At 41.8% G+C, this 27,323-nt stretch overlaps 1 protein-coding gene across 1 annotated transcript in view; it reads right to left on the bottom strand.

Moving 5' to 3' along the window:
• Window positions 1–25,626, bottom strand: part of LOC108882080 (poly(rC)-binding protein 2-like) — a gene marked incomplete at its 3' end in the record, with an annotated part of 34,728 nt that extends 9,102 nt beyond the window's left edge. The window contains 9 exon segments of the mRNA XM_018674351.2: window positions 1,166–1,237; window positions 5,600–5,674; window positions 9,966–10,022; window positions 10,024–10,095; window positions 10,403–10,534; window positions 14,173–14,289; window positions 21,732–21,764; window positions 23,951–23,974; window positions 25,365–25,626. Coding sequence (XP_018529867.1) covers window positions 1,166–1,237; window positions 5,600–5,674; window positions 9,966–10,022; window positions 10,024–10,095; window positions 10,403–10,534; window positions 14,173–14,289; window positions 21,732–21,764; window positions 23,951–23,974; window positions 25,365–25,517 — 735 coding nt within the window.
• Window positions 25,627–27,323: the final 1,697 nt, after the last annotated feature.

The raw sequence follows: 27,323 nt of genomic DNA, 5'->3' as shown, positions 1-27,323 counted from the left end.
GATTAATGACAAAAATCTGCTCGTTTCCTGCTGCAGGTGCAAGTGGGGATTAAAAAGTTAAGCAGAATTTTTTCTCTTGCTAAAGAGAACCAGAGCTCCAACCATATTTAAAACATGCACCACAGGACTGGAGGTGGGTGGTGGGAGTAAACACCTGGTGGAGACGGAGACGTGGCCTCCTGCTGTGCTGCTAGTCAGAGCTATGAGAGGACAGGAAGCGTCTAATGTGAAGCTTAAATCTGTGAGTTTAAACCTGAAACTTATCAACCGGAACTTAAAGAAAGTTAACCTGACAGTGGCCTAACTGACATTAACTGACAGTTAATCAGTATCACTCTTTACTACAGCCATTAAAATAATAAAATACATATAAAATCACAGAAACATACAAATAAAAAAATCACAAAGCTCTTATCTCTTCGCCCGCTGATTGTCAGGAGGAGGTCTAACGGTGTGGATACCTGTGTTGGACCTGGGCTAGCGAGCTAACGGCTAACAGCTCTCCTACAAGAGTCTTGTGAATGTTTTAAGGTCGGATCAGTGGGACCGTCAAATCCAGGGAGACACATTCAAGCTATTTCTGAACACAAAAAAATCACTTGTACTGCATTGATACCAACAAGAATCTGTGTTATTATGTGCACAGAGCAAAGCTGCATTTTCATCTGGTCTTCAAGCTGCTTTCAGACCAGTCCGACGGTTCTACTATTTTTCTATTGAGCCTCCTCATCCTGTTTCTGTTTCTTCTCTTTGTTTTTTCTTCGTCTCGGCCTTGGTTTCCACATTCCTGCGTTCCTCATGAAAACTAAGAGTCATATTTATTGACCCTCTCTGTGTGGAGGTGTTAATCTGGATCCTTCATCTCCTCCATCTGTTTTTACGATGCTGCTGCTGCTGCTGGGTGAATTTACAGTGCAGTAGTGGTGTGATTGAATTCAGGCCCTTTGAGAACTTCTACTTTTGGTTCTTGAAGTACATTTTGATACAAATACTTTTGTTCTTTTGCTTAATTTAAACATCCAAGTGCTTCTTTTATCACCGGATCTTTGACATTCAACAGGGAAATGAAGGTTAAAGGATTTGATTTAGGGGATGGTTGTGTAAAAAGGCAGAGATGAAGTGACCTTTGACCCTCGCCCCTTGACCCCCAGGCGGCCATACTCACTTGCTGCAGGTCCACTCCTCCCTGTGCCACTGAGAACAGGGGGTGAGAGCCAAAGTCTGACGCCTCGAACACCTTCAGTCGGCACAGAGAGACACAAGCACAGTCAACACAACTTCAATACTGCACAACAACCCAGTAACACAAATTACTACACAATCCCTGCCCAGATTTATAGGTGTAAAGCTGAAACTAGGAAAAATTACTGGTTTTGTCAATGGAGACATTACATTTTATGACAATTCTGACTAAATATGCTGTCTGTAATTGCTTCTGATTTCTGGAAATCCTCTTGCGACCACAACCCCAATTTTGGGAACCACTGCTTCAGAGTAACGTTGTTGACGACGTGGTCGATCAGGAGTTCTGAGTTGCGCTCAGTGTGGCCACCAGGGTGGGAAATTAGCCAAATTCTGGCCAAAAAAAGAAAGTGGGTGGTAGATTTTACTTACTATTAAGTGTGTGGTAAATTTGAACATTTACCAGTCAGCGGCTGCTAAAATATTATATATTATATTATATAATATTCATATTTTAAAAAGTTATCTTCCCCAATCTGGTCTGCACCACATCGTGATGCTACAGTGTGCGTATAAAAGTTGTGGGTCCTGGTCTATTAACATGTGTAGTGTGAGTTAACACAACCCAAAAGCTTAATAAAAAAACCACAGCTTGAAGTTTGAGAACACGACACAAGATCCAACAGACCTGCAGGGTTTATTTTCTTCTATGAAGTCAAGACGGTATTTTAGTTTGAGGTTGATTTATAAACCGGCAGCTACACTTTAAAATCTGTTCCATTACAAGCTGGAAGCCGGAGTGAAGATGTAAGAACAGGAGTAATGTACTGAGCTCTCCGGTGTCTTGTTAAAACTCTGGCTGCTGCTGTTTAATGGACCAGACAAGAGAGGGAGAAAGCAGAAGGAGTCCAACGAGGGAAAGAAGGAGTTTCTCTACATCTCATCCAGACATGAAACCTCGAACTCTTTCTGTTAATCGACTCAAGCTCAAAACTGAGTCCAATCAATCACCAAGACTTTGGACTTTGACAACCACAAACACGGTCAGAATCTTTCTAATGTCCCACTGAGTCTTCTTGAGTGTAATATTGATTTGACTTTTCAGATGTGGAGACGTGAGGTAGCTGTAAAACGAACTGAAGTTCAGTTCTAACAATATATAAGACCGTTATTCCACCGTTATTCCACCGTCGTCCACAGCGGCACCTCAGAGTGTTCATCCACAAATAACCAAATGCCCCAGACAACTATGCAGAGAGACAATCCGAACCCACGGGCGAGTAAACCTCCAAACAATATCTGTTACAGTCCAATGATGTGTGACCGAGTACAGACAGATCTCAGCTGTGCCACTCTCTCAGGGAAAATCAACCGTAGCTCAAACTGACCAAATGACAACCTGAATAGCGCCAAGCTTCGATGCACCGCTGAGGCTGAGCGCACACGGCGAGATTTCCTCAACCAATTAAAGCTTCAGAGTTTCCGTCCCTGAAAACTCTTCAGAGCTCAAGGTACTTTGAAAACCTGCAGGGAGAATCGTTAAAGCAGGATGCAGGTATGCAGGATTTTATGACTTTAACTGTAATAACTAATTAGGGCTTTTTAAATTTAATTAGGGATAAAACGGGACCCAAATCTTTGGACTATAATTTATAATTTAGCCCACAGACATGCTAGCACGTTCGCCATCTTAGCTTAGAATGTTAACATATTAAAGCTTGATAATTAGCACTAAACACAACATACATCAGTTCAGCAGATATCTGGTCATAAACCAAAGTACTGGACAAGTTAAAATGTGACCTGATGATGGCGCTAGATGTAAAGTCAAAGAATCATCAAAGTTATTACAACTCATCCTAAAGGGAATAAAAATGAACCAATCGTCTTGGTCGTTCATCCAATAGATGTCAAGACATTTTCCATTTTTGAAACCATAAATGTCGACCTCATGATGGAAAAGTCCAAGGATCACTAAGGTCGTAAAAATGCATCATCTGGAGACCATGAATATCTGTGCCAAATTTTGTGTTAATTCATCAACTGGATCTTGTGATATTTCACAGATTGAGTGAAAAACATGTCCTGTTGTTGGCTCTAGAGGAAGAGTCAGGGGATAATAAAAGTCTTTATGATTCATCCTCAAAATGTCATGACAATCCAACCAAACCAAAACACTGACACTGTCGTCTGTAAAGCTCTGACGCCATGACACCTCCAAACACGAGTCTTCAGTCCTGTCAGTCTACATCCTGATGAATCCTTCAGGGAGCTGATGGAGGGGTTTCTATGCTCTGTTACAGCAGATGGTGATAACCCTTGTTTTTAATGTTTCCTGTCTTTGTTCGTAGGTCATATATGACTTTTGAGAACGTGTCCTCAGATGGAACGTTGATCTGTCCCATCTAATGGTCCAACTTCTGAAAATGTCCATGTTGTATTTGGGTTAATAATACCATTGTCAAGCAGTGTAACTTATCAACAGCATATTTAAGTTTCTGATTGCAGTCAGTGTTTATATTGTTTATATTAACAAGCTCTAGGAAACAGCTGAAAGTCTGAAAGGTTTCCTCGGCCTCTGGGATCTGAAAAAAGTGTCTGGTTGTTATTTTGTTCGACAACATTCGGCTGTAAATTGATGTAAATAAAAGCAATCTTGAGTTCGTTCTCCAGTCTTGACTACATTACTTAAGTCTAAATAAGAACCATATGGTGATAAATTAAGTTAGTGGTATAATCAGCTTCAGCTCTGAACAGCCTCCGGGTTAGACGTGAGGCGTTATCACGGCAAAACAGGTGAGACGACAGAAACAGAGAAAGGTTTTTTTAATTTAGTTTCCACTTCACTTGTTTTATCCTCCACAGCAGAGAGACACCGGATGGAGAGCGGGGATTGACATGCACGACAAGCACAAAACTAGATGCAGACAAAAACAAGTTCATCAGCCAATGACGTGGTCTGACTGAGCGTTTCCACGGTAACACGCGTTATCATTCAGCGTAGCACAGCTAAAGCTTTTAAAGCATTTATTTAAAGGGAAAGGTAGATGATATTCGATATTTTTGACTCTCATGTGCTGACCCAAACCAACACCATGTCAGAGCCTGATGGATCTTATTCCTCTGAACCACAGAGCTCCACTGTTGTCCTGTTAATACTCACTAAAGCACCAAAACTAGATTAATCCGCTGCTGAAAATAGTCCCTGAAAAACGACAAGAAATCATCAATCGACCTTTTTTAAAACCTGTAACTACATATTTGTGTTCTGAGTTTAAAGATCGACGTCTGCAGTAGAAAAAGAAATGGACTCTGAACTGAGCTACTTCAGGGTCAGGGAGTCAAACGAACACATGGTTGACTTTGGACTTTTTATGGGATTTCTTGATTATCCATCCGATAGCTGTTGAGATATTTCAGTCTGGACCAACTGACGAACAGAGGATTGTTGTTGGACTATCATTCCTTCTTGGAATAAAGATTTCACTGAGGAAAAACACACTTTCTTTAGCAGCCTGTTTTCTACCATGGACATTTTCAAGATAAAAAATAATGAAGTATTGATAATTGATCTTTTTCTAAATGATCGTCTCACGCTGCATGTACTGTAACACCCTTTGAGGAAGTTTGCAGTTTGAGGGTCTGTAGGTAAAAGTTGCTTGTCCTAAATTAAATTAAAAGTCAGATTCAGTTGAATATAGAATCAACCAGATGAATTCTTTTGTTAAAATAGTTCCATTTGTTGAGAAGATGGTGCTAATGCTGCATATTCATTCTGAAGATCGTGTTATTTCTAGTTAAACACACACACAGAAGCCAACATTAGTTCTCCGGTGTCCACACACACCTCCTGCTGATGAATAGTCATGATTTGTAATAAATAAACATGAAAAAGCCTCGTTTGTTTCCTGTTGGATGGTCAATGACAGTAACTGCCATTCACGACGCACAACCTATCAAACACACATTTAACAAGTATGCGTGTGTGTGTGTGTGTGTGTGTGTGTGTGTTCTCCATAACAATCAAACTGCAAACTAAAGCAAATTTTCTGACACTAAATTATGTATCGGCTCATTCATCCATTCCTTCATCTATCCGACCCATTAATCCATCCACCCGTGCATTCTCCTCCTCCTCCTCCTTTCATGCTTCCTTCTGTCATCCCTCCTTAATCTGATTTCTCATGCCTCCATCCATCTTTCCCTTTATTCATCCAATTAACCATCACACTCTCTTACCTTCCTCTTCTTTACCTCTCTCCTCCCTAGTTCCTCCATGACTCTCTAAACTCCATCCCTCATTTTCCTGCTGTTTGAACTTTACTCTGAGATTGTCTCTGTATATTTCATGGTTTGTTCTGTGTTGTCAGAGTTTATCCTGTCGCCCTGCTGGACTCCTCCTCCTCCTCCATCTTACCTGGTTTCCTGCCAGCAGCACAGTTCCCGGGGTCGGGCTCGGTCGGTACGGAATAGTTGCTCCTTTCGGCGGCGACTGCAGCGATGGACGGACAGAAAAAGGGGAAAGAAAACAGACAAAAAAAGATCAGAGAGATGAGTTACACAGCAGGTGTTCAGGGAGCAGAGTGGAGGCTGAAACCATGATACAAAGGTCCAACAACATCGTACTGTGATTCAGGAGCACACAACAGTGAACCTTGAACTTTGGATCTTGGCTCATAAACATTAGATTTCACTAGAAAAACTAGAACCATGAACCTGAGTTTATATGACGTAGATTTATTTAACTGTAAAACATGGAGCTGTAGATCCTCTACAAGTTTTCATCAGTTTTTATCAGGTTAGTTTTTTGGTGCAGAGTAAGTTGGACTGATGTTCCACATGTGATATTTTTACCTTGACATTTATTCTGACAGTAGACAGGAGGCTGAGGAGCTGAGAGTGAAAATGGGCCAAAGGAAGCTTTTCAAATTTTTGTTAATAACTAAGTTATTTATTACTTTTGGCATCATCTTATTTTTTCTTTTTGGGTTCTCTCCGACCAATTCTCGTGAACGGGATATCACACTAACGTCTTGAGGGATTCAGGGATGACCTGATGAGATTTCAGAGGTCAAAGATCAGATGTTAATTAACAACCACACTGGTTGGCGGAGGGATACAGACACAAGGCGGAATTCTAGTTTTATATATGACCTTGTTTAGAGTTATTTGCCCACACATTAAAAAGTGGTGCTACTTTCTCCATTTCAAATTTTACCCTTGTCTAATAAAAACAGATCAGATGTCGTCATAATTTCTATTTCTCTGAGCGACATTTCAGTCTTTTTCCTGTTGAAAGTCAGAGATGAAGTATCATACGTGTCTCTGAAGTCTTTCTCTGTGGTGAAAGTGTTTTTAGATTTTATTCTTGATAAGTTCAGACTCAGAGTTTTTATCATGAATGTGCAGAGATTCATCCTGGAGGAGCAGAGACTGTAGAGTTACTCTGATAAATCACTTTTCTAATACACTGAAGCAACATTTGTTATCTGCTGACTCTGATTTGGCCTCAGTGATGTGTTTATCTCTAATATGATGGATATTTATACACAGATACTGAACATATAGAACATACAGAACATGTTTGGTTACTGCATGAAAAGTGAGATTAGCAGTGGTGTTTATTTTGTCTGTTTCTAAAGATTCATTATCCAACAGAATCTAATCATGTGTTCTGCAGCTTCTCTGCTCTGCCAACAGGAGCATTCTGGGAAACTGTTTCCCCTGCAGGTGAATGGCAGAACTCACTGTTGAAATAACAAGAAGCAGAGAAACCTGATTTTATTGCTTTGTTTTCATCTCTCTCTCTGAATATTCTCTAAACCTGGATCTAGTAGATTTATGCTAACGATGTTCTCGGTCTAACAGGTGATAGAAACTTTGTTCGTGTCCAGTTTTTGTCGTCCATGTTCATATTTTCTGGGCAGAAAACTGTCGTTGTGCTGTCACAGAGGCGTCAGTATTTCTGAGGCTGAAAATCAACGATGCTCTTTATTGTCTTTTTCTTTTCATCTCGTCACATCTCACCCAACTCTGACACGTCACCGATCTTCTCCAAAAATAAATCAGAGGCTGATGTGATTGATGTCGCTGCTGCGATGTCAACTTGTCTGTTTTTTTTTTTTGTTTTTTTTTTGCATGTGTGTGTTTGATGCAACATTAAAGAAACCTCCAATAAGCAGCGACATGATTTCACTTTATTGCACGGTGTCATAAAAACCGACTGACTCTTATTTACTCCTGGCTCTGCTGCTGGTTCACTGTGTCTGTGTCTGTTCTCAGGGCAGCTCTCTGATCTGGAGCCAGTTAAACTAGGCTGCATATTCTAATGCAATGAGCCAACACAAACTGACTCGTCCTGCAAAACACACTCGCTTCTTATTTATGTGACTGTGTGTTTTTGACATTCGTGCAGCAGCAAATCACTGTGGTGAGAAACCTGCTGCCTGGATTCAATTTTGTTGGCTAAAAACAAGCTAGGCTAACATTAGCGGCAGCTCAGCTAAAGAGCACCGGAAAAACACAGATTTTCAGTTTTATTCTGTGTTGGTTGTTTGTTTTAATCACCTTGTCTGTTTGTTTTGGAGAGGAAAAGACCTCTGAGGAGATTTCAGCTCCCAGCTGGACGCTGTAGGCACTTGTGGAAAACACCAGGTGACAACACCGTCAGCAGCCCGGCAGCAGAGACTCCACACGCCCACAAATAGCAAACAGACTGCACTTATATATTTTCTAGTCATATCGTCCACTCAAAGTGCTTTACACTACATCCACAGAACATGTGTTGTCAAATTGATGAAGATGTTTTCTTAAGCTGTGTTTGTGGCCCTCGTCAGCCACCGACAATAAATGAAACGTAGAGTTAAGACCTGCTTACTTACACATAAGTTTAGTTCAAGTTCAGGGGTTATTGTAGGTGTGACGTTTATGTGTCTTCTATTAGAAAGACATTAGACACTTTTATTCCACAGAAATATAACCAATTTACATCGACAATATTTTCACTGAACATCAGCCTTTAAACCTGTGTGAGTCATGACTCAGAAGTTATTCATCATGGCCGAGCCTCTACAGTCAGAAAGTTGAATTCAGATGAGCTTGTGGCGCACGGTCAACAGGAGCTCATGGAGAAATCCATTTTTAATTCGTTTATTTTGATCTCGGGTCAGCGTGCATCCTCTCCCAGCATGCACTGGGTGAGAGGCAGGGAGACAACAGTGTGTTGGAGGGCATGAGCAGATCAAAAGACTTCATCTTTAAGATCAAACAGCGAGCGTGAACGGAGGGATGGAACTTCACGTCGACAGAGTAAACTCTCTGACTGCAGCAGCACTTGAAAGTGAATGAGTTTAGCTGAGATCAGCGGTTTTTTATTTCTTTTTCTTTTTCTTTTGCTCCTCCTTTCTCATCCCAGATTAAGGTGCTCAGAATACCAATGAGCCGCCGCAGCCTTTGATTTCACTGTTTCTGCTTCTAATCTCCGAGACGTAGCTCATCTTAACGACTGCTGCCTCTGATTAATTATAATACAATCATGAATTATAGATTTCACTGTTTCCATTTTGGAGATTATTGGGGAGGTGGACGGCGTCTCACAAAAGCACTTTTATGGGGCGTTAATTGCGAGCAGACAGACGGACGTCTCGCCATGTCGGTGTTGAATTTGCATCAGGTTGCATCAGAAGAAAAAGCTCAGTGTTTTGTTTGTCATTGAGTTTGGTCATAAAACATCCATCGGGGAGGATTAAAGACTCATGGGCTCATGTTTGTGTCAATGAATGTTGCACGGCTGTCTGTAACACAAGAAGAATAATATAAAATCTTCTTGAGTTAAAGCTGGAACTTGACACCATTGTAAGAAAGTTTGTTGGACAGAGCTTTTGTTTTGTCTAATACCTAATGATAGTTTCACCCATGAAGAGGAAATGAAAGAACCAGAGTTGTTTTTGTACTTTATTATCCAACTGACTGTTTTTAAAATTAAAATTAACACCTTGTTCATTGTTCAATAAATAGAACGAGTCTTGATTTGCCTTTTTTTAAAAGTATTGCAATAAATATCATATCGTAGACTTCTTATCGAGGCATCATCATATCGTGTTTGATATCGTTGCCTCCTTAGAGGAGGCAGAGGACCAACTACCAGGATCCCTCGACCCTGAACAGCCTTCAGGGTCAGTTTTGCATGAAAATCAAAACAAAAACATACTGACGTATAAATTAATCGCATGAATAAAACGTCTCCAGCATGTGAAGGAAAACATCAGAAAACTATAGTAGAAGCTGTTAGGATGTAATAAAATTAGATTTAAAACTGATTTAAAAAGCTGATAAAATAAAATAAAATACATAAAGTTCTAAGTCTTTGTGCTAAGCTAAGTTAGCCAACTGCTCGCGGTACAGCGAAAAATTAAGTTTCCCTAAATGTCAAAGTTTTGTTTTAAACTCTGGAGACTCTACCTAACAGAAGAAAAGAGCCTCGTTAACGGAGGAGGGAAAGAAAGTGAAGAGAGAGGGTGATAAAAACCGTGGAAACACTCAGAGTCCGACTCGTCCCTTCGTCGACTGTAGAGGGCGCTCCAGGACTTTAGAGGGTTCAAACCGACAGTCAGTCGGTTTTATTTCTTCTGAATCAGTCACTAAATAAACCTGCTACTGATTAATACAACCAGGTGTTTGACTCTATCACACCAGGTTTCTACTTCAAACTTGGATTGTTAGAGTTGTACCCGGGCTGACAGCAGGCAGCCATGTTGCTAACGCTAATGCTAGCAGTAACGTACCTCTAGGATTACAGTGCAGATGAGTTTAACACACTGGATGATGGCGTCCTGGCTTCCCTGATATCGTCACCTCTCTCTCTGTGGAGTTGGGGAGGAGGTCACCTGCCACCTGCACCTGGGCACCTGTCGTCTGCACACACAAACATCAAATAAACAAAACTTTATTCACCTAATATTCAGCCTCCTCAGGCCTCAGTTTTGTGGCTCTTGTTGGTTTGAGCAGCAGCTTTCTGTTTTCAAGTCTTCAAGGTCTCATTTCACACTGTGTTCCTGCTCAGTCCTTGTATTTCAAATACCACAAACCTGCTGTGAGTCGCAGACACTTTCTGATTCTCCGCACAAGGTTTCAGACTGACGAGAATCCAGCCGAGGTCGAAGACATCAGCCGTCATTTACTGTTTTACACACAGCTGAGGTTTATGGCCTCGTCCTCTCACCTCTCTGATCTCCTTGATCTTGGACCCGCCTTTCCCGATGAGGGAGCCGCACTGGCTCGCCGGGATCACCAACCGCAGGGTGACTGGAGGCTTGCTGGTCACCGTGCCGTTAGCCACCAAGGCCGTCAGGTCCTGAAGGAGAGAGGGAGGGAGAACAGATGGATTCACAACGACATTATCTCCACAGCGCTCAGGGTTTCTCCCCTTTCTGTGGCGTCATCTCTCAGCCTGAAGAAGTAGAATAAAGTGAGGTGCAGCTGCTGATCTGAGCCACTGTTGTTTGGTTTAATAGGAAACATCTGTTGGCTGTGAGCGGAGGGATTAGCCCAGAGAGGCCTGAGCTGCAGGAAAACAAATCTCACTCCACACAAACAGAAACACAGATTCTAATGTTTGATGATTTAATTGTAACTGAACTAAACATTTATTTAAAGGAGCTTGTTGGAAGTTTTTTCTGCCGGGAATGTGGCGGTGCTAGTTCGCTAACCTGGCTAACGTTAGCATCTTCTTGTTTCAGTTGTCAGAGTAAAAGATGTTACTGTTACAGCAGGACGGTGTGTTTACATGAGGGTGGAGCTACCAACACCTCTAAAATTTACTAATAACATATTATCTGCTGTTTGTTTCATCTGTAAAATAAATCGTCTGAAGTTGTTGTTTTTACACTTTGTCTTCTCTACAAATTAAATATTTTTCATAGAATAAAAATCAAACACATGAATAAAAGTTAAGATAGAATAAAATGCAGTTAAAAAAGAAGGGATAAAATGAAATAAAATAGTGTGTTTTCAAGCTAAGCTAAGTTAGCCGAGTGCTGGCAGAACAAACATGACTGAGCTCTGTCTCAGGTTTTCTCAAAATTTCGTAAAATGTCAACATTTTTTAAGTTTGTAGAAAACGGAAGTTGCAGCCGACAGTTTCAAAGTTTCCACCAACTATATTTATGTATAATATATAATAATAAAAACGATTTATATAGAACGTTTCTTAACAAAGGTACAAAGAGCTTAAGAGACAGAAACACAGATCATGTAAAGTTTCTATCTCACAGTTTTAACGTGTGCAAATTTAAATGTGCATGAAGATAAATAGATGAATATTACCTCAAGTCTTTCTTCTATTTTTTTCTATTTTTACACTTTTACACAAGAGAAGAAAATCTACAGATTGTTGAGCTCAGAAATGTTTCTAAACAGAACAAGTCTCACTCCTCCTCTTTCTTTCTCTCCAGTCAGTGAAAGGTTAGCACTGATTGAACAGACTCTTCCACACTCGTCCGTCATTCCTTTATTTCCGATGCAGATCACAGACTTTATTTGCCTCCCCCCTCCTCCCCCCTCTGACCTTGACTCTCTCCTTGTTTCTACATCTGTCTGCTCCACACACAGATCTGTGGGCACTGATCTTTTCATCACAGTGTTCTGATTTTCTAATATTCTAACATTTTATTGTAAATCTGATTCTAGTTAAATTTCACAGCTGTGTGTTCAGATCTTAAGCCCTGCTCACACTAACAGATTTTTAAAATCTCAAGTGATTCAGAAAATGTGAGCGACCACACACACGACGACAGATAAAGTCAGATTGTCACAGTTGTGTTCTTGTAGTGTGTGAAGACTAAAGACCGAGGAAACAAACATGGCGGACGATGATGTCTCTTGTTTGTTGTGCCTCCGTCTCCAGTCAGCTGTTTCCTGATTGGCTATCGTTCTGTCACTCTGAACACACCTCACACCACAGGAGAATCTGATAAGATCATCTTTACAACAGTCAGATAATCAGACCTGAGGACTTTGTTTGATTATCTTGTAGTGTGAACTCTGCTTTAGGTGTAAAGACCTGAAACCTGCCGGTATCTGTACCTACAGCATCACTCCCGCTTTGACCTTTGACCTCTGAACACCACTGAACTCTCCTCCGTTTCTACAGGAAGAAGCTCCGACAGTTGCAGCGCCTGGTAGAAATGAAAGTGTAAACGAGGAGCTTCTTATTCTAATTCTCCTCTACGTCTTTGTGAATCAAAGAGAAGACAACAGGAGGTGTGGTGGAGTTACGTCCTGTGGTGGAGGTTTTAATCAGCGTCCGTCCCTGCAGAGTCTGCAGCTGACGGAGGCTCCTCACCCCTCCTCACCCCTCAGCTTCTCGTCAAACTGCTCTTCTTTATTGTCCTATTAGTCAGAAAAGGCCTCCCTCACTTTTTAATTGCTCCCCCTTCAGCTCCTTCTGTTCACTCCCTCTTTCTTCAACCTCCCCCTCTTCCAATTACACGCTATCTCCCCCTTTGGCAGCTTAAACCCCCCCACCCCACCCCCTCACCCCTTAATCAACTCAGGTAATAAACAGTGGCCTAAATCACCTGGTCTTAACGCGAATGCTTCAACCAATTAGGCCCGAGCTGGACTTCAGGGCTTCGTTGCATCTGAAATGTAAATAGCAGCAGTGTCTCGTCTCGGCCGCCAATCAGATGAACGTGCTCTGGAATAAAATGACTCCCCCCTCTCCCCCGTCTTCCCCTCCTCTTTGGGAACACCCAGCACATATTTATTTATATCGTCATGTCAGACAGAAACCTCCCTGACAGCAGCACCTGATACCAGGAGCTGGATTCTGGACGTTTCTGCAGGAGTCTGATGAGATTTCTGTGTGTGGTTTTCCGATGGTTTAAGGTTTATTTTGAATGCCGCCGGGTGCTGAAGAAGTCTCCTGTGTTTTTGTTTTTTTTTCTCTCTGGATAAATAAAGATGCATTTTCCATCTAGACATCAGAATAAACTGCAGTGGAGGCATAAACTCTTCTTCTGTCTCTGTTTTACTCTCTGTCCTCCGTCTGACTCTCATTACTAATTTTCTTTAATCCTCTGCTGCTCTTTCAGATGCTTTATATCACTCCTTTTTTACTCCTTTTGCTTTTATCTTCTCTTTTTTCTCCCTCTTTTACTTAATGATATCTCTCCTTATGTACAGCATTTGTTCTCACTCGTTCACCAGCCTCTCTGCTTCCTTTAATCTGTCTCAACATTTTATTATAATTCCTCTTTTTGTTGTTTTTAAATTACTGATTGAATATTTCTGCTCTAAAATAAAATTTACATGTCTCTTTTTGTCCAACCAACAATTTAAAAACCGACCAGTCGACCAATAAAACGACGGGGGAGGATTTAATCATATTTGACATATCATTTCAGATTATGTGAATGTGTCTCCAGGCGTAATTAGAATGTAAATTACATGCAGATTGAGTATAGATCACCAGCTCATTGACCCTCGCCTCGACAGTGAAACGGTGACTTGAAACAGAAAACCAGTGACACTGGGAAAAAACTTCCTGTGACCAACATTTCAAATTAAAAGTCCTCTGCAGACTCGGGCCGCCAGTACAAACTGTAAACACCTCAGACATAAAGCTGGCGTCTTGTTCACAGCTCAGTTATAAAATCCTACTGTGCCATGTCTCTCCTGTCGGGCTGCTGACACTGTGATGCTTCTACAAAACAAGAAACAAGTCAATTTCGGTCCAGTTTTTTGTTTTAAATCTGTCGGATGAAGACGAGAGGGACAGACAGAAACAGAGACGTACAGATAGAGAGGAGAGTGCTCGAGTCAAAGTCCCCTGAGAGACTCTCAGCCGCGAGGTCAGACGATCCCATTAGACGTATAATAAATGGATCCCTGTCAGGAGGCGGCCATGTTGTAGAGAAGTAAAGGTTACGCACTTCACTCAGAGCAGCTGTGTGTGTGTGTGTGTGTGTGTGTGTGTGTGTGTGTGTGTACCTCCTCCAGTTTGAACGTGATCATGGTGAAGGCTCTGAACACACAGTCCGTCGGCCCCGTGATGGTGATGATCCTCTCCGGGCAGGAGCCCTCTGAGATGTTGATCCTCGCGCTGCTCTGTGGGTCCGGACAGAGATGGAGGGATGAGGGAGGGCAGGGGAGGAGGGGGGAGGAGAGGGGAGGGAGGGGTTGTGGGGAGATTATTTTGGGGGGGGAGTACAGGAAGGAGGGGATGATGCGAAGGATGGAGGGGAAACATCGGGAGGTAAGTGGGGAGCAGAGTGGAGGTGAGTCATGTCCGGAGGGGGAGGGAGGAGGGGAGGGAATATGGAGGTTAATGGAGGGAGGGAGGGAGGAGGAGGGGGAGGAACAGAGGAGAGAGAAAACACATTAGTGGGGGGGAGGGATATGTGGGCCGAGACGAGAGAAGAGGAGGAGAACCATTTTCGCCACACCGCTCCCTAAAGGAGATTCACCTGTGATGCAGGAGGAGAGAGGGATTACACGGAGGCTGGAAGAGGGAGGGAGGAGAGGAGGAGGAGAGGAGAGGGGAGGGAGGCAAGGCAGATGAGAAGAGCAATGTAGTAAATCAGAAAAGGGGGGAGACGAGGGGGGAGGAAGGAAGGAGAGCAGAGGAGGAAATGAAAAGGTGATGAGAATATTGGGGAGATTAGGGAGAGAGAGATGAAGATGATTCAAGGAGGAGGAGGAGGAGGAGGAGAGGAAAGTGGAGGGAAAGGATCAGGAGGAGAGGAGAGAGACAAGGTGGTGCAAACATTTGAGGAGAAGGTGAAGATAAAGAGAAGGTGCAGTAATAACCGTACGAGACGGACAGATGGACGGAGGAGGAGGTGGTGGAGGTGTAGATAAACAGACAGAACTGTAGGTTCATTTTCTCCTTATTTTCTGCAGGTTTCAATAAAGTTAAAATTCAGACATTAAGAATAAAATTTAAACCGATTTCACGTCCACGCTGGTGAAAAGTAGAAAAGACAGAAAAGAGAAAACACGTCCAAAACAAGTAGCGTTAAATCCAAGTTTAGATTTAAGACCTAAACGTTAAGACTTTTTAAATTAAGACTGTGCAGAAAGCCTGTTCATATGTTTCTGCTTCAGTTTGTCCTGAGATACAATTAAAACGCTGATAATTCTCCAACTGGACTTTATATCAAACAAACTGAACTGAAATCAACAGAAACCATTTTTCTCTCCGAGCTAAAAAAAACATGAACAATCAGAAAAGTCTCCAACCTTCTTATTTAACCACAGTCTATTTATTCATTCCAGAAAATAAACAGTGAGCAGCTAAAGTTTCTGATCCTTCAGGTTTAGTTGATCAGATCATCTTCACAGATGAACACCACTGTTCTGATGTTTGAAATAAGAAGCTAATGTTAGGCTATAAACCAACTACACCACGGTCACATGACGTCAACGTCTCCACCACTAAGCTTCCAACTGGTCATTTCATTTAGCTCTGAGCTGATGGATTTTAAACCAAGAATAAACCGTCAGTGTTGGACAGAGGATCCTTCATCTCTACTGTCACAAACTTCAGAGTAAAAACTATTTTATTCTGTTTCTTTTGCCTTAAAACGTCTCTGAGCTGCAGAGTCTGAGGTCGGCTCAGATCCTGAGCCCACGCTGCCTGTCTCATAATAATAATAATGATCATAATAATACATTAGATGAAGCTGTATAATAAAGTGTAATTAAGAGCAGGCTCGTTTATTATTTTCATTCGAACATCTGATTGGATGTTTCACCACTTTTCACGTTTTTTTACTTTAATCAGAGCTGAAAATAAAACATGAATTAATCTGACATTGATTTAATTTACAGTCGCTGTCTGCTGCCGTCAGTGTGGAACTAAACTCTCCTCATTATATATAATATCATACAATTCTCTGATTCCTCGTCCATCAACAGCAGAACTTTTCAAACTGATCAATTAGCTGTCGTTTCATCCATATTTACATATTCATACATTATATCGGGTTGTTGCTCTCTGTTCCCGGAGATGTCACACGAATCAAATCAACTTTTAAAAAAAGTAGAATTCACCATGTTCTCGCAGGATAAATCAACACCTGTGATTGGCAATCAGCTTTCTCTGTTTCACTTAGAGCTGATCTCTCTATCCCTAACCACAGGCAGAAAGACAGACAGATTGATCGACAGATTGATTGAGTGATTGATTTCCAAAACAGCAGCTTTTGACCTTTATTCTCAGCCGTGTGGCTCTAAAGCCCGCAGTGTTGATCTGTTGACTAAAATATCTCAACAACTATTGGATGGAGCAGCACAAACGTTTGTAGAAGAGTTCATGATCCCCAGAGGATGAATCCAGCTGATGTTGGATGGTTTGCTCCCTTCAGGATGAACTGTAGGATGATTATCTTTTCATTAAGGCTTTGGTTTACGACCAAACCCCTGAGGAACTAATGACGCTCCCACTGCTAATTAGCAAATGTTAGCATGCTAACACGTTAACGAAGGTGGTGAACAGGGTGAACACTACACCTGCTAAACATCGTGTTAGCATTCAGACTAAAAGCACGAACAGAAAACAAACCAAAACGCTGAGACAGACATAAACAACCGAGTGAGTCAAAGCTGATAGATAACTGAGAACTTAACGGTGGATATTACCCATGATTCCCCTCTCCTGGAGCAGGAAGTGCTGTGGCTGTAACAAACTCTAACTCTTGATATTGGCGTCGGTTTCCTGGATCTCAGAGATGAACGCTGGTTTTTAATGACTCCTAAGTCAGCAGTTTAAACCACCGACTACAGATAAATACACCAAAGTATTACAGTATGTTTTGTGTCTGTCTCACCTGGTGGGTGTTTGCTGCTGCTTTTGTGTAATTTGTGTGCAGCCTCCTCTCATTGTTATGAAAATGGAACAAATATGCCTGTGTGTGTGTGTGTGTGTGTGTGCGTGTGTGCGATTGGTAATAAAGCAGTGATGGAATAATTTTCTCGAGCTCTTTCACCATTTATTATCTCAATAAAAACACATTAGCCGGCGCCTCCCTCTGCCCCTCTGTTTGTTTCCATCCTAACTTTAAATATGCCCTTCCACCATCCTGCCGTCCATCCCTCTCTCCCTCTTTTCCTCCCTCATTATCTCCTCACCACTCTCTCCATTCATTCATCTCTCCCTCCCTTCCTTTCACCCTTTTATCTTATCAGCCTCATTATCATTAATTCATCGATACGCCCTCCCTCCTCTCTCCCAGTCACTCCATCCATCACTCCTCATATCCCTCTGTCCTTCTTCTGATCCTCCTACTTAACCCCCGCCCTATCAGTCATCCTCTCCTCCATCTCCTTCTCCTCCCTCCATCTTCTCGTTCAGCTTCTTTACAGAGGAGACGAGGTTTTAAATTCAGGTTTGTCTTCTTTCTGTGACTCTGCTCAGAGCTAGCTCCGAGGCTAACAGCAGCGCTCGTACAAGCTAATGCCTAAATTTTAGCTGAGCTTTTATGACTTTTTTTGGATTCTTCATATCCAGATTAAACCTAAAGGTCCTGTCACACCTAACCTGTTCAATCAGACCGAGCCTGCTTGAAAACGAGGGTCTTGGTCGACTCTGGTGCAACTCTTCTATGGTGTAATTGTTCTGTGTAGTAAACGCCCTCAGTGTGAAAAGGACTTGAACACCAGTTGATAACAACGCTCTACAAACAGCGCAGCAACACGTCCACAGATAGAAACAGAACTGTTCTATAAGTAATCTTATTTTTACTTTAATTTCTGATTAATTCACTAAAACGAGACTTTAAATCACAAAAACCTCCTCACTCACTCCCCATCTGAGAAACTGGGTGGTCCTGGTCCTTTTACACCCCCCCACCCCCCCCCCACCCTAAATGAGTGAGACGTGGCAGTACGTTGTCTTGCTGTTGCAGCGCGGGGCGGCTGTCTTCATTACTCTTCATTTGGAGCTGGAGGGAGGACGGACGGCCATGTCGTTCAACTGGATTACTCTGCTCTGTTCTGCTTTATTAGGGAGTCATGCTGCCAGGGATTGTGTGTGTGTGTGTGTGTGTGTGTGTGTGTGTGTGTGTGTGAGACAATGTGTGTTACTGAGGCATGTTGAGGTGTGTGTGTGCAGCTATTATGAGGAGCTACAACCTGACATCAGTGTTTTTATTGACTTGATGAAAAGGGGCTGTGTCCTCGCCGTGTGTGTGTGTGTGTGTGTGTGTGTGTGTGTGTGTGTGATTCTGTGCCACAAGCCTCCTCAAAAACCAAGGCCCATTGTGTGAAGATGCAGCCTTGAAACACCGGATTTCATTCACACTGCAGTTCATTAAAGGAAGTGAATGACGGCATGTGTGTGTGTGTGTGTGTGTGTGTGTTGTTTGTGCGTCTGTGCATACACAATAAGCGAGGCAGTGAGGCAGCGGGATGGAGGGAATAAAGACGAGTAATGAGAGGAAGACGCAGACGTATAAATCCAGTGTAACTGTATATCCAGTGTCCTTGAGAAGCAAATATCCATTTAAATATTCATGTTTGCTGCTCAGTGAGTTTCACTGTCAGACACAAAAACAATGTGTTTCCTTTTCCTCTTCATCCGTCTCCTTCTCCATAAATCTCTCCACAGAATACGTCTGAGTGCAGCTTCACTCCAGGTTGATTTTTCTTCCTGAAAGACTTGTTAAACTGCAGCTTCTCCAGCGGCTGACACCGGCAAATTAATCCGATTAATTAACTCATTATTTGGATAATAAGGAAAATAAGATGCAGCGTTGATACCTGTTAGTTCTGGTTTGTTTCGCGTTCACACTGATTTAGAGTCAGACAGGACTGATAACAAATTTACAGGATTAGGGATTTGTCCCAGTAGAGTGAGGATCAATTGTTAGTGTAGATCTAACTTAATGTTAGCGAGTTAAATCAGGTATTACCGCCGTCTCCACTTCCTCTGAGCGTCGTTTCAAATTAAAAGCTTCAAAATAACGACGACTGATGCTTCAAGTAGTCGACATCTAAGGGGCAGCTCTGTGAGAAACTGCTAAAATCTCCTCGTCCTGTGTCCATGGAGAAACATCGATTTTTTCCTTTGCTTTGTTTTGGAGAGGAGGAGACCTCTGAGGAGAATTCAGCTCCTGAACCATGAACACTGACGGTTTTACAGCTTTTCTATTTGTATGAATATAAAATTATCATTAATGAGGTCGTTTCCTTGATGATTCACCTGCAGCAGTCTGTCTCATCAAACCCTCTGTTTTATAACAGTGAACAAACACGATCGATGTTAAAGAACTCGAAACCTTTAAATAAACAATATTTCCAAAGTATCATCGTATTCATGTTCATTTCCATCACCTCTCCTGCTGGAAGCTTTACTTTCCTTCATGAGACCGACTGCTTCGTCTAAACTCGGCTAAATTCACATTTTATTTTTTGTGACATTTCACTAAGTTAACTTAAAATTCCCTTGACAGATAAATGGAAACATGAAAACTCCTTCCTCTCCCTCCTTCTTTTCTCTCTCTCTCTCTCTCTGCAGCGTTGATTCATGTGCAGTCAAACCATTTCTCTGAGGACACACATCTCTGAAATAATTTCTCCCTCCTGAACCTGTTTGTGGGTTATTATTTAACATTTTTCCCGGCGAGCAGGGAACTAAATTGAGTAAATTTAGGCTCATTAAAACACAGTAGCGTATTGTTTTCTTGTTGAGCACCCTGGAAGGAAATCTGTGACCTATTTTGAGTTAAAGAATTTAATCTTTCCTCATATATCTGACTCTCCTTTCTTTTATATACAGTTCTCCATCTTACTTCCCGTCTTTGTCCGTCTGTTTGGACGAGGATTATCTACGTGAACCCTCCTCTGGGAATCCCCCACGACTTCGCTCCCTATTATTCACATCAGGTGTTGCATACATTAACCAGCCACTGATGAGCCCGTGTTCTGGAGTCGCTGAGATGAATGCAGAACATTTGAAGCTATAGATCCACATGTTTAAGTATTCACACGGCTGCAGCAGACGGCCTGACTGCAGATGTAGCATCTCGACAGGAGAGGTGAGGAGGTATTACCCAGGTGAATCGCATGAAGGAGGTGGTAGAGAATTAATTTTATCAGTTTTCATTTATTTTATTAGTTTCAGTCAGATTTTAGCACCTGAGAGACGTTTTAGTTCAGTTTTCACACAATATTTCACATGAGGATGTTAAATGGTGAAAAAACAAACTAATATCTGAAGGAGGTTGATTTTTCTGAGTGTTTTACATTTTCATGTTGTTCATTCATCACACTCCTCGGTGTGTAAAGACCTTGAGGCACCAGTATAATGTCAGATGGATGAACACCGACTGAATTATTTTCATGTTTTAGTTGTCAGTTTTTTTCTGTGCTGCCCAAAAATAGCAAAAACAGCCAAATATGGCCGTCTGTTTTCACCTTAGCTGGATGAAGACAGCTAGCTAAAGACAGCTGTATTGACCTTAGCTGGACAGCACCGAAAAGGACTGACAACTGAAAAATGAAGATGTGACTCGTAGCAAGAAACACCCTCTAAAACCCAGAGCTTTTATCAGCAGGTGCTAACATTAGCTTGGTTAGCTGGCTAACATTAGCACCAACTGGCATCAAACTTTTTTCATTCTTTAAAAAAAATGAAAAATTCCTTCTACTCTTTCTTGTCACAAGGAAAGCAGCAGTAGCAGTGCTTTTATCAGCGGTTGCTAATGTTAGCTACGTTAGCTAGGGAAGCTAGCTAAGGTTAGCAACCGCTGGCGTCAACCTTTGCTTTTCTCATAGATTGGATAGTTTATCGCTTGGTCCTGGAAACAGTATTTTTGTCGGGCGGGACGTCAGACTTTACAAGCGAATGCAGCATTTAAGTCTCATCAGTCTGCTGTTTGAACAATGCGAAGCTAACATTAGCACAGCTGTGTGCTGCAGAGCAGCATCAACAGGGAAATGATCAGACTTCTGAAGAGATACAGTATAAATATAACTCATGAAGGCCACCCAGGTAATTTCCTACTTCTTGTGACAGGAGCGCTGTTGTCATTTAAAACCTGGGACGGTAAAGAGGACAGATATATTCCACAGAGAAGCTCCACACCTACAGCTCTGAGTCCTAACACCACTTTAAACGCTCCTGACAGCAAAGAAAGCTAAATATGTACACGTCAACACGGCTAACATCTCAGCACGAGGCCAAAAATACAAAATACACCTTCAGATATTAAACTCGCTTTCTAAAAATAGCGTGGGCATGATGGGAAGTTTCTACTCGTCTGACACGTTTTCCCGTTCCTGGTACAGATTCTGATATAAACACCCTTTTATCCACAGTGTCATTACAGAAGAAAAAGATGCTATAATCAGGTTGGATACAGCTGATTTGTGTACGTAGATTAAACATCATCTGTGCTTCCTGTTTCTAACAGCTTCAATATTGTGCTGTAATTAGCAGGATGCATGTGAGCTGCATTTGAAGGGTTATCGTGGATTAATAGGAGACAGGAGAGGATGGCAGAGATGAAAGAGTGAGCGGGATGGAGGGGGTGGGCGGTGAGTCTTACCTCCTCTCGTATTCTCTTCACTGTTTCTCCTTTCTGTGGAGACAGAAAAACACAAGGTGAATGTTTTATCATGGAGAATATCAACTTTATTTATGAAAAGTCACCGAGATAAGGAATGCAGATGGAGCTGCATGCAAGAGACAAAACTGACTGGAAAGTTTGTGAACCAGATTTAAAATATTTAACTAGTCAACAATGTGAAACAGCTTTAATTAAAGACGAGCTGGATGTTTTCCTCATGGGGAATCAGGCAGGTTTTCATTTGAACATTATCTACCTGCTAAAACTGCCTTTTAAAGTGACTCCTGCAGTGTGAATGTTGGATATTTTGTAGGCTATACCGTTTTATTCCCTGTTTATAACTGGGTTGATGCCAAAATAATAAGGAATAATCCTTAAATTTCAACATTTTTTCACCATATTGATCGATCTTGATATTTATCACGATATAACTTTGAGACAAAAAAACAGAATAACAACTCACTCTGCAAACATGTTTTATCTACCTTAACTAAACATTAAAAATAAACTTGTAACTGATCAAAAATGTCAATAAAACAAAAACCTGTGACGTCCACGAACACAGATTTCTCTGATAGGACCTTCTATGTAGAGGAGCAGATTAGACAGTCAGCAGTTTGTGAAAAGTTTCCTGAACCTGAATCTTTCTCTGCTGAGCTCAGAGCCATCGAAAGAAACTGTGTTTGTTATATCCACGCAAAAGACGACAGGATTTTTGGAGGTTTTGGTTCAGCCCTGTTAGCTGTTAGCTGTTAGCCCTGTTAGCGGTTAGCTCTGTGTGGTCGCTGGGATGAAACCTTTTCAGCTGATTGTAAAGATTTGTTGTGTTGTGACCGGCGACATGTTTTTAAGAAATGAAGCACACACACTTGGTGTGTTGTGTCTTTGCCTGTTCTTTGTGTTGGGTTTTAGATTTCTCTTTCGTTTCCAATGATCAGTCACTATATACTGCCTCATAGGTCAGTTTGATGAGTTAACGTCCTGCTCTCGGTGCACGTTTTGGGTAAAATAAAACCCACTGTTTGAAAAGGAAACCCATGTCTGCTTATTTTGTGAGAGATTCCTGGAGGTGTTGAGCTTGTTGTCCAGAGGAATCTCCTTCAGTCTGTCAGTTCTTTTAAACTTATTTAGCATTTAATGAGTCCTAAAATAAATTTTAAAAACCATTTCCCAAATATTTATGAACTGTCACCAGGGAGTGATGTTCCTGTTACAGTAAGAGAAGAGAGCTGTAACAGGAGGAACTGCAGGAACCATCCAGGTGAGGAAAACGAATGAGTGCCTGCTAATCAACAGCCGCCGGGATGCCCCCGAGCTGCTTCACCGCTGTGGAGTTTCTCAGCAGCTGAACTGAGCTGAGAGTCTGAACTCCACGAAACAAAAAGAAAACATGCTCAGGAAAATTAAAATAAAAAATAAACAAACATTAAAAACAGAGTATAATCTGATCTGGACACCCGTGCCTGTCACCTGAGCACGTTTGATGCCAGGAGAGAAACCCAGGAGAGCAGCCGCCGCAGACTGACACGACCGAGCGAGGCTGGAAGACACTGATGTAATTTCCACGCCATCTTTATGTCAGACTCTGCAAGCTAACAGACCACACACTGTAAGTGAAGAGGAGAGGAGGAGGAGGGGAGGGAATCTAAATATATGCTAACGGAAATCAGCGCTGCGAGGGGCGACCGTCATTATCACACTTCACTGTGGCTGTGATATATTTGGAAAAAAAGGGGTTTTTATTTAACACGTCCTCGGTTAAATTGACTGGTGTCCCTGGAGAGCAGAGCTCTTCTCAGTGAGCAGGAGATTGAACTGACACGGTCCTGACGGGAAATTTTTACACACTATTAATGCATATTTCATGGCAACTTTATATCTCTGTGGTGGGATTATGTCGGACGTTATCTTGAGCGGCACGCCAATTTTCAGAAAACCAGAGTTGGAAATCTGTAATTTATAGATGGAGGATTTTCCCTGTGAGATGACTGTGTATGTAAATGTTTTCTAATGCTGCTCAGAAAGTCCAATTAACTATTTCTTTATAATATTCTATTCCCAGAGAAATCCTTTCTGGTACGATGGTCATTTTAATTGCCTGACATTCAGACTTTTGTCTCTTCCAAGCAGTGAATTCACTTCACTCTGCGAATACAGGGCAGAGGGAAAAGTTATGAGCATATAAATTGTAAACTCACCTTGCCGATGATGCTTCCGACTTCCTGAGGAGAGGAAACAAACAGGAAATGTTGCTGTTAGTAAACTGTTGATCGTCTGAGAACATAAAGATCCAGACAATCAGAAACTCTTCTCTGTCTTTGTATCTTTACTGAAGCTAAAGCAGGATTTTCTCTTCACGTCACGTCGTGTTTTATGCCTTAAAATCAGATCTTTCTGCAGAAAATCCTGTTTTATTCAGCGACAAACAAACCTGTTGTCATGTCTAATTTTCTGCAAATGTGTCACCACTAAATGTTTATCTTACTGTCTCTTCTTGTACTCTGTTTACCATCTCTTCACCTTGCTGTTTTAATCTGTTTTCATTTTCACAAAAGCTTCTCTGGAGACAGATGTTGTAAATTATCATCTGCTATCAACACCACACAATAGCTGCCTCAAACAGCTGTTTCAGTCTGTATTTGTCCACAACAAATAAACCAAGAAATAAATTCATTTGGTTCTGCCTGAAAAGGAACAACTCTTTATTCTTTCTCTTTTAAACGTGAACACTCTTTGTGTTTTGCTGTTTTTTTCCTCTTTGTCACATTATTTCTAGTCGTTTATTCACCTGGTAAAATATATATTTTAGTGCACTTCAGAGATTTTTTATTTTTCACCTTCACAAGCGCAGACATCAGTCAATGCTGATAATCTCAAAATGCCAAAACACCGGCCCGAACATCTCTGGTAACGGTACTTTTAAAAGTAACTTGGTATTTTACAAAATTACTGAAATTAACTAAAATTTAGTCATTGGTATTTTGGAACCATAACAACAGCATTGTTCGCTAGCAGTGTGTAGCTGTTAGCTTAGCTCGCACAAACTGTTTTTAAAATTTAAATTAATGCCTTGTTCATTGTTCAATAAATTTATTTTTTTTTCTCAAATCTTCATTTTCCTTTAAAAAAAAATAATAGCAATAAATATCGTATCGTGAGATTTTGATATTGTTACATCCCTAGTGATTTATTTTAAAATATAAACAGATGTGGAAGTGAAAATCTGGGATTACCATCGGCATTAATTAGTACTTTATTACAGGGTTCGAGTGTTTCACTTGCATTTGCGACTAAAAATCGGTGTGTGCGAACTGTAAAATGTATTTAGGAGCATGTGTGCGAATAAAAAGTTTTTCAAAATTCAGCTTTTTTTCCAACAAAAGACTGATAACAAAGGGCTGTCTAAACACCACCTTTTCTACACCAAAAAAAAAGGTAAAAAATTAACATGCAGTTAGCTAGCTACATAGATCGTGTGCCTCCAGCTCCCTCCCAGATAGTTAGCTAAAGTTAAAGCCAGTAACATACGAGTAGCTACGAAGCCTATTAGTCGTTATTTTGGACGACTAATAAAGTTTGAAGAAACTTTGGAAGTATGTAAATATCCCTCACCTTTCCGTGCATGAGGAGGCGCAGTGTGAGCGTGACTCCCATGGCCCCGTCTCCAAACTCCCGCTCACAGCTCATGGTGGTGGAGGTGGAGGAGGTGGTGGTGGTGTGGTGGGTGGAGGTGTGGTGGGTGGACTCTGCCGCTGGGAGACGCATGAAGGTCCGAGGCCCCGAGGCGAGGTATGGAGCTTTTCCCAGAACACCACAGAGAACCCGGCGAGGAAAACCCTGGAGCTGTGACAGAGACCGGGGTGGGGGGTGGGGGGTGAGGGCGGATGGCGGGGGGAGGCGGAGCTGGTGGAGCTGGCGTCAGGTCAGGGGGGGAGGGGGAAGCGGGGGTTTATCCTCAGTCAACTCTGTGGGAAGGAGAAAGAAAAGAAAGCTTGAGGTCTCATGATGAATTTGTCAGTTATGAACATAGAGTCGGTGTTCTACTGGTGTCGATTCATGTGACTCAGCAGATACAGACAGAAAAATAGGACAAAACACAGCAGGACAAAGGAGCCGGAGGCCGGTGTTTTAAAATGCAGCAGCTCTAATCAAACTACACTGGATCCAAAAAACATTAACGCTCAGCTTCCCTGCTGATTGAAATTCTTCTATTACACATAATAAGACTTCTATCGACCAGTTTAATCCATCTAATGTGTTTCTCTGTGACCTGAACGAGCCTTTACAGCCACGTTAGAGGTTCAGTCTTAGTGTAGTGTGTCATGGTCAGGGGTGACTCAGTGGACTCAGGTGGAGGTGGGAGGAAAAACAAGGAATTAATGTTTATGGTTCTGTTTCCTTCATCTGTGACAGTGACTCGAAACATTCAGAAAGCAGTCGGGTGAAAATGTTTTATTGTCGATGACACAGAAAACCACATTCACTTCCTGATTGGTTCAGTCACAGCGTATCCTTCCCTGACTGGTCACACTCTGATCATGTGACTAATTTCAGCCTCGTAACACAGAGAACTAATTGTCTTTGCGAGCAGCTGTTGTGTAGTTCCTGCAGAGGAGACAGGCTACTTCCTGTTTACACCAGCACGCACATGCTCAGTGTGCGAGAACGGTCATGTGACCTGTGTTTCCAGGTGTGTTAGATTATTTCTGATACAGAGCTGAAACACTCGTCTGGACTGATATAGCTTTCATTTTAAAATGTGTACAGACAGCAGAAGAACTTATATACTTGTCCTTATATCTGCTTTGTTATATATTATAATAAATAAATAAAGCGTATACATGTTAGCATGGACGTAGCCTGAAGCTACAGGTTAAGTAATGCTCCCTGACTGGTTTGCGCTTATTCAACCGAGCGCTCTTGAAGCACCAAGCTGAGTGTGTTTGTGAATGTGTGCGTCTGTGTGATTTGCTGTTACAAATTACAGTCGTGGCGTGTTTGGCTGCACCCGCCACGAGGCCCGACACAAACCCATTTCATCGATTCAACATCCTGAGCTGGATTCAGAAAGCACGGCGAGGGAGCCGCGAGCCGACTCCGAATAAGAGTGTGGAAATTAACATAATTTCTCAAGTGTCAGAAGCTAGTCAACAAGTCAGCGCGGTAATTTAAAAATTAATTGGGAACCCTGTTTAAAAAGCTTAGAGGCCTGAATTAAATCAGCTTTCGGCGATGGAAATGCCACTCATGCGTGATGATACTTAAGCATTTCCTTTTTACCCAAAAACCCAGACTGGAGAGAGCTGCAGTCTCTTTCAGGCATCTGTCTCTATGCCAACCAGCCTCCTCAGTGACACAAGGTATGCAGAGTGAATAAACAGAGGTGTGAATGAATGGGTGAAACATCTGTGTGTGTGTGTTGTTGTTGTTGTTGTTGCTGTATGCTTTTAATGTGTTTTTTTTTCCTTATGTTTGCACTGCGAGCATCTGCATCTCCCAGCCTCATAAAAAAACACACTCCGAACCCAAAGTAGGTCACAAATGCGATGCGCGTTGTCTGGCGTGCTAGAC

The sequence above is a fragment of the Lates calcarifer genome, unplaced genomic scaffold (genome assembly GCF_001640805.2).
Source record: "Lates calcarifer isolate ASB-BC8 unplaced genomic scaffold, TLL_Latcal_v3 scaffold_53_112, whole genome shotgun sequence".
NCBI lineage: Eukaryota > Metazoa > Chordata > Actinopteri > Centropomidae > Lates > Lates calcarifer.
This window is presented reverse-complemented; position numbering and strand designations above follow the sequence as displayed.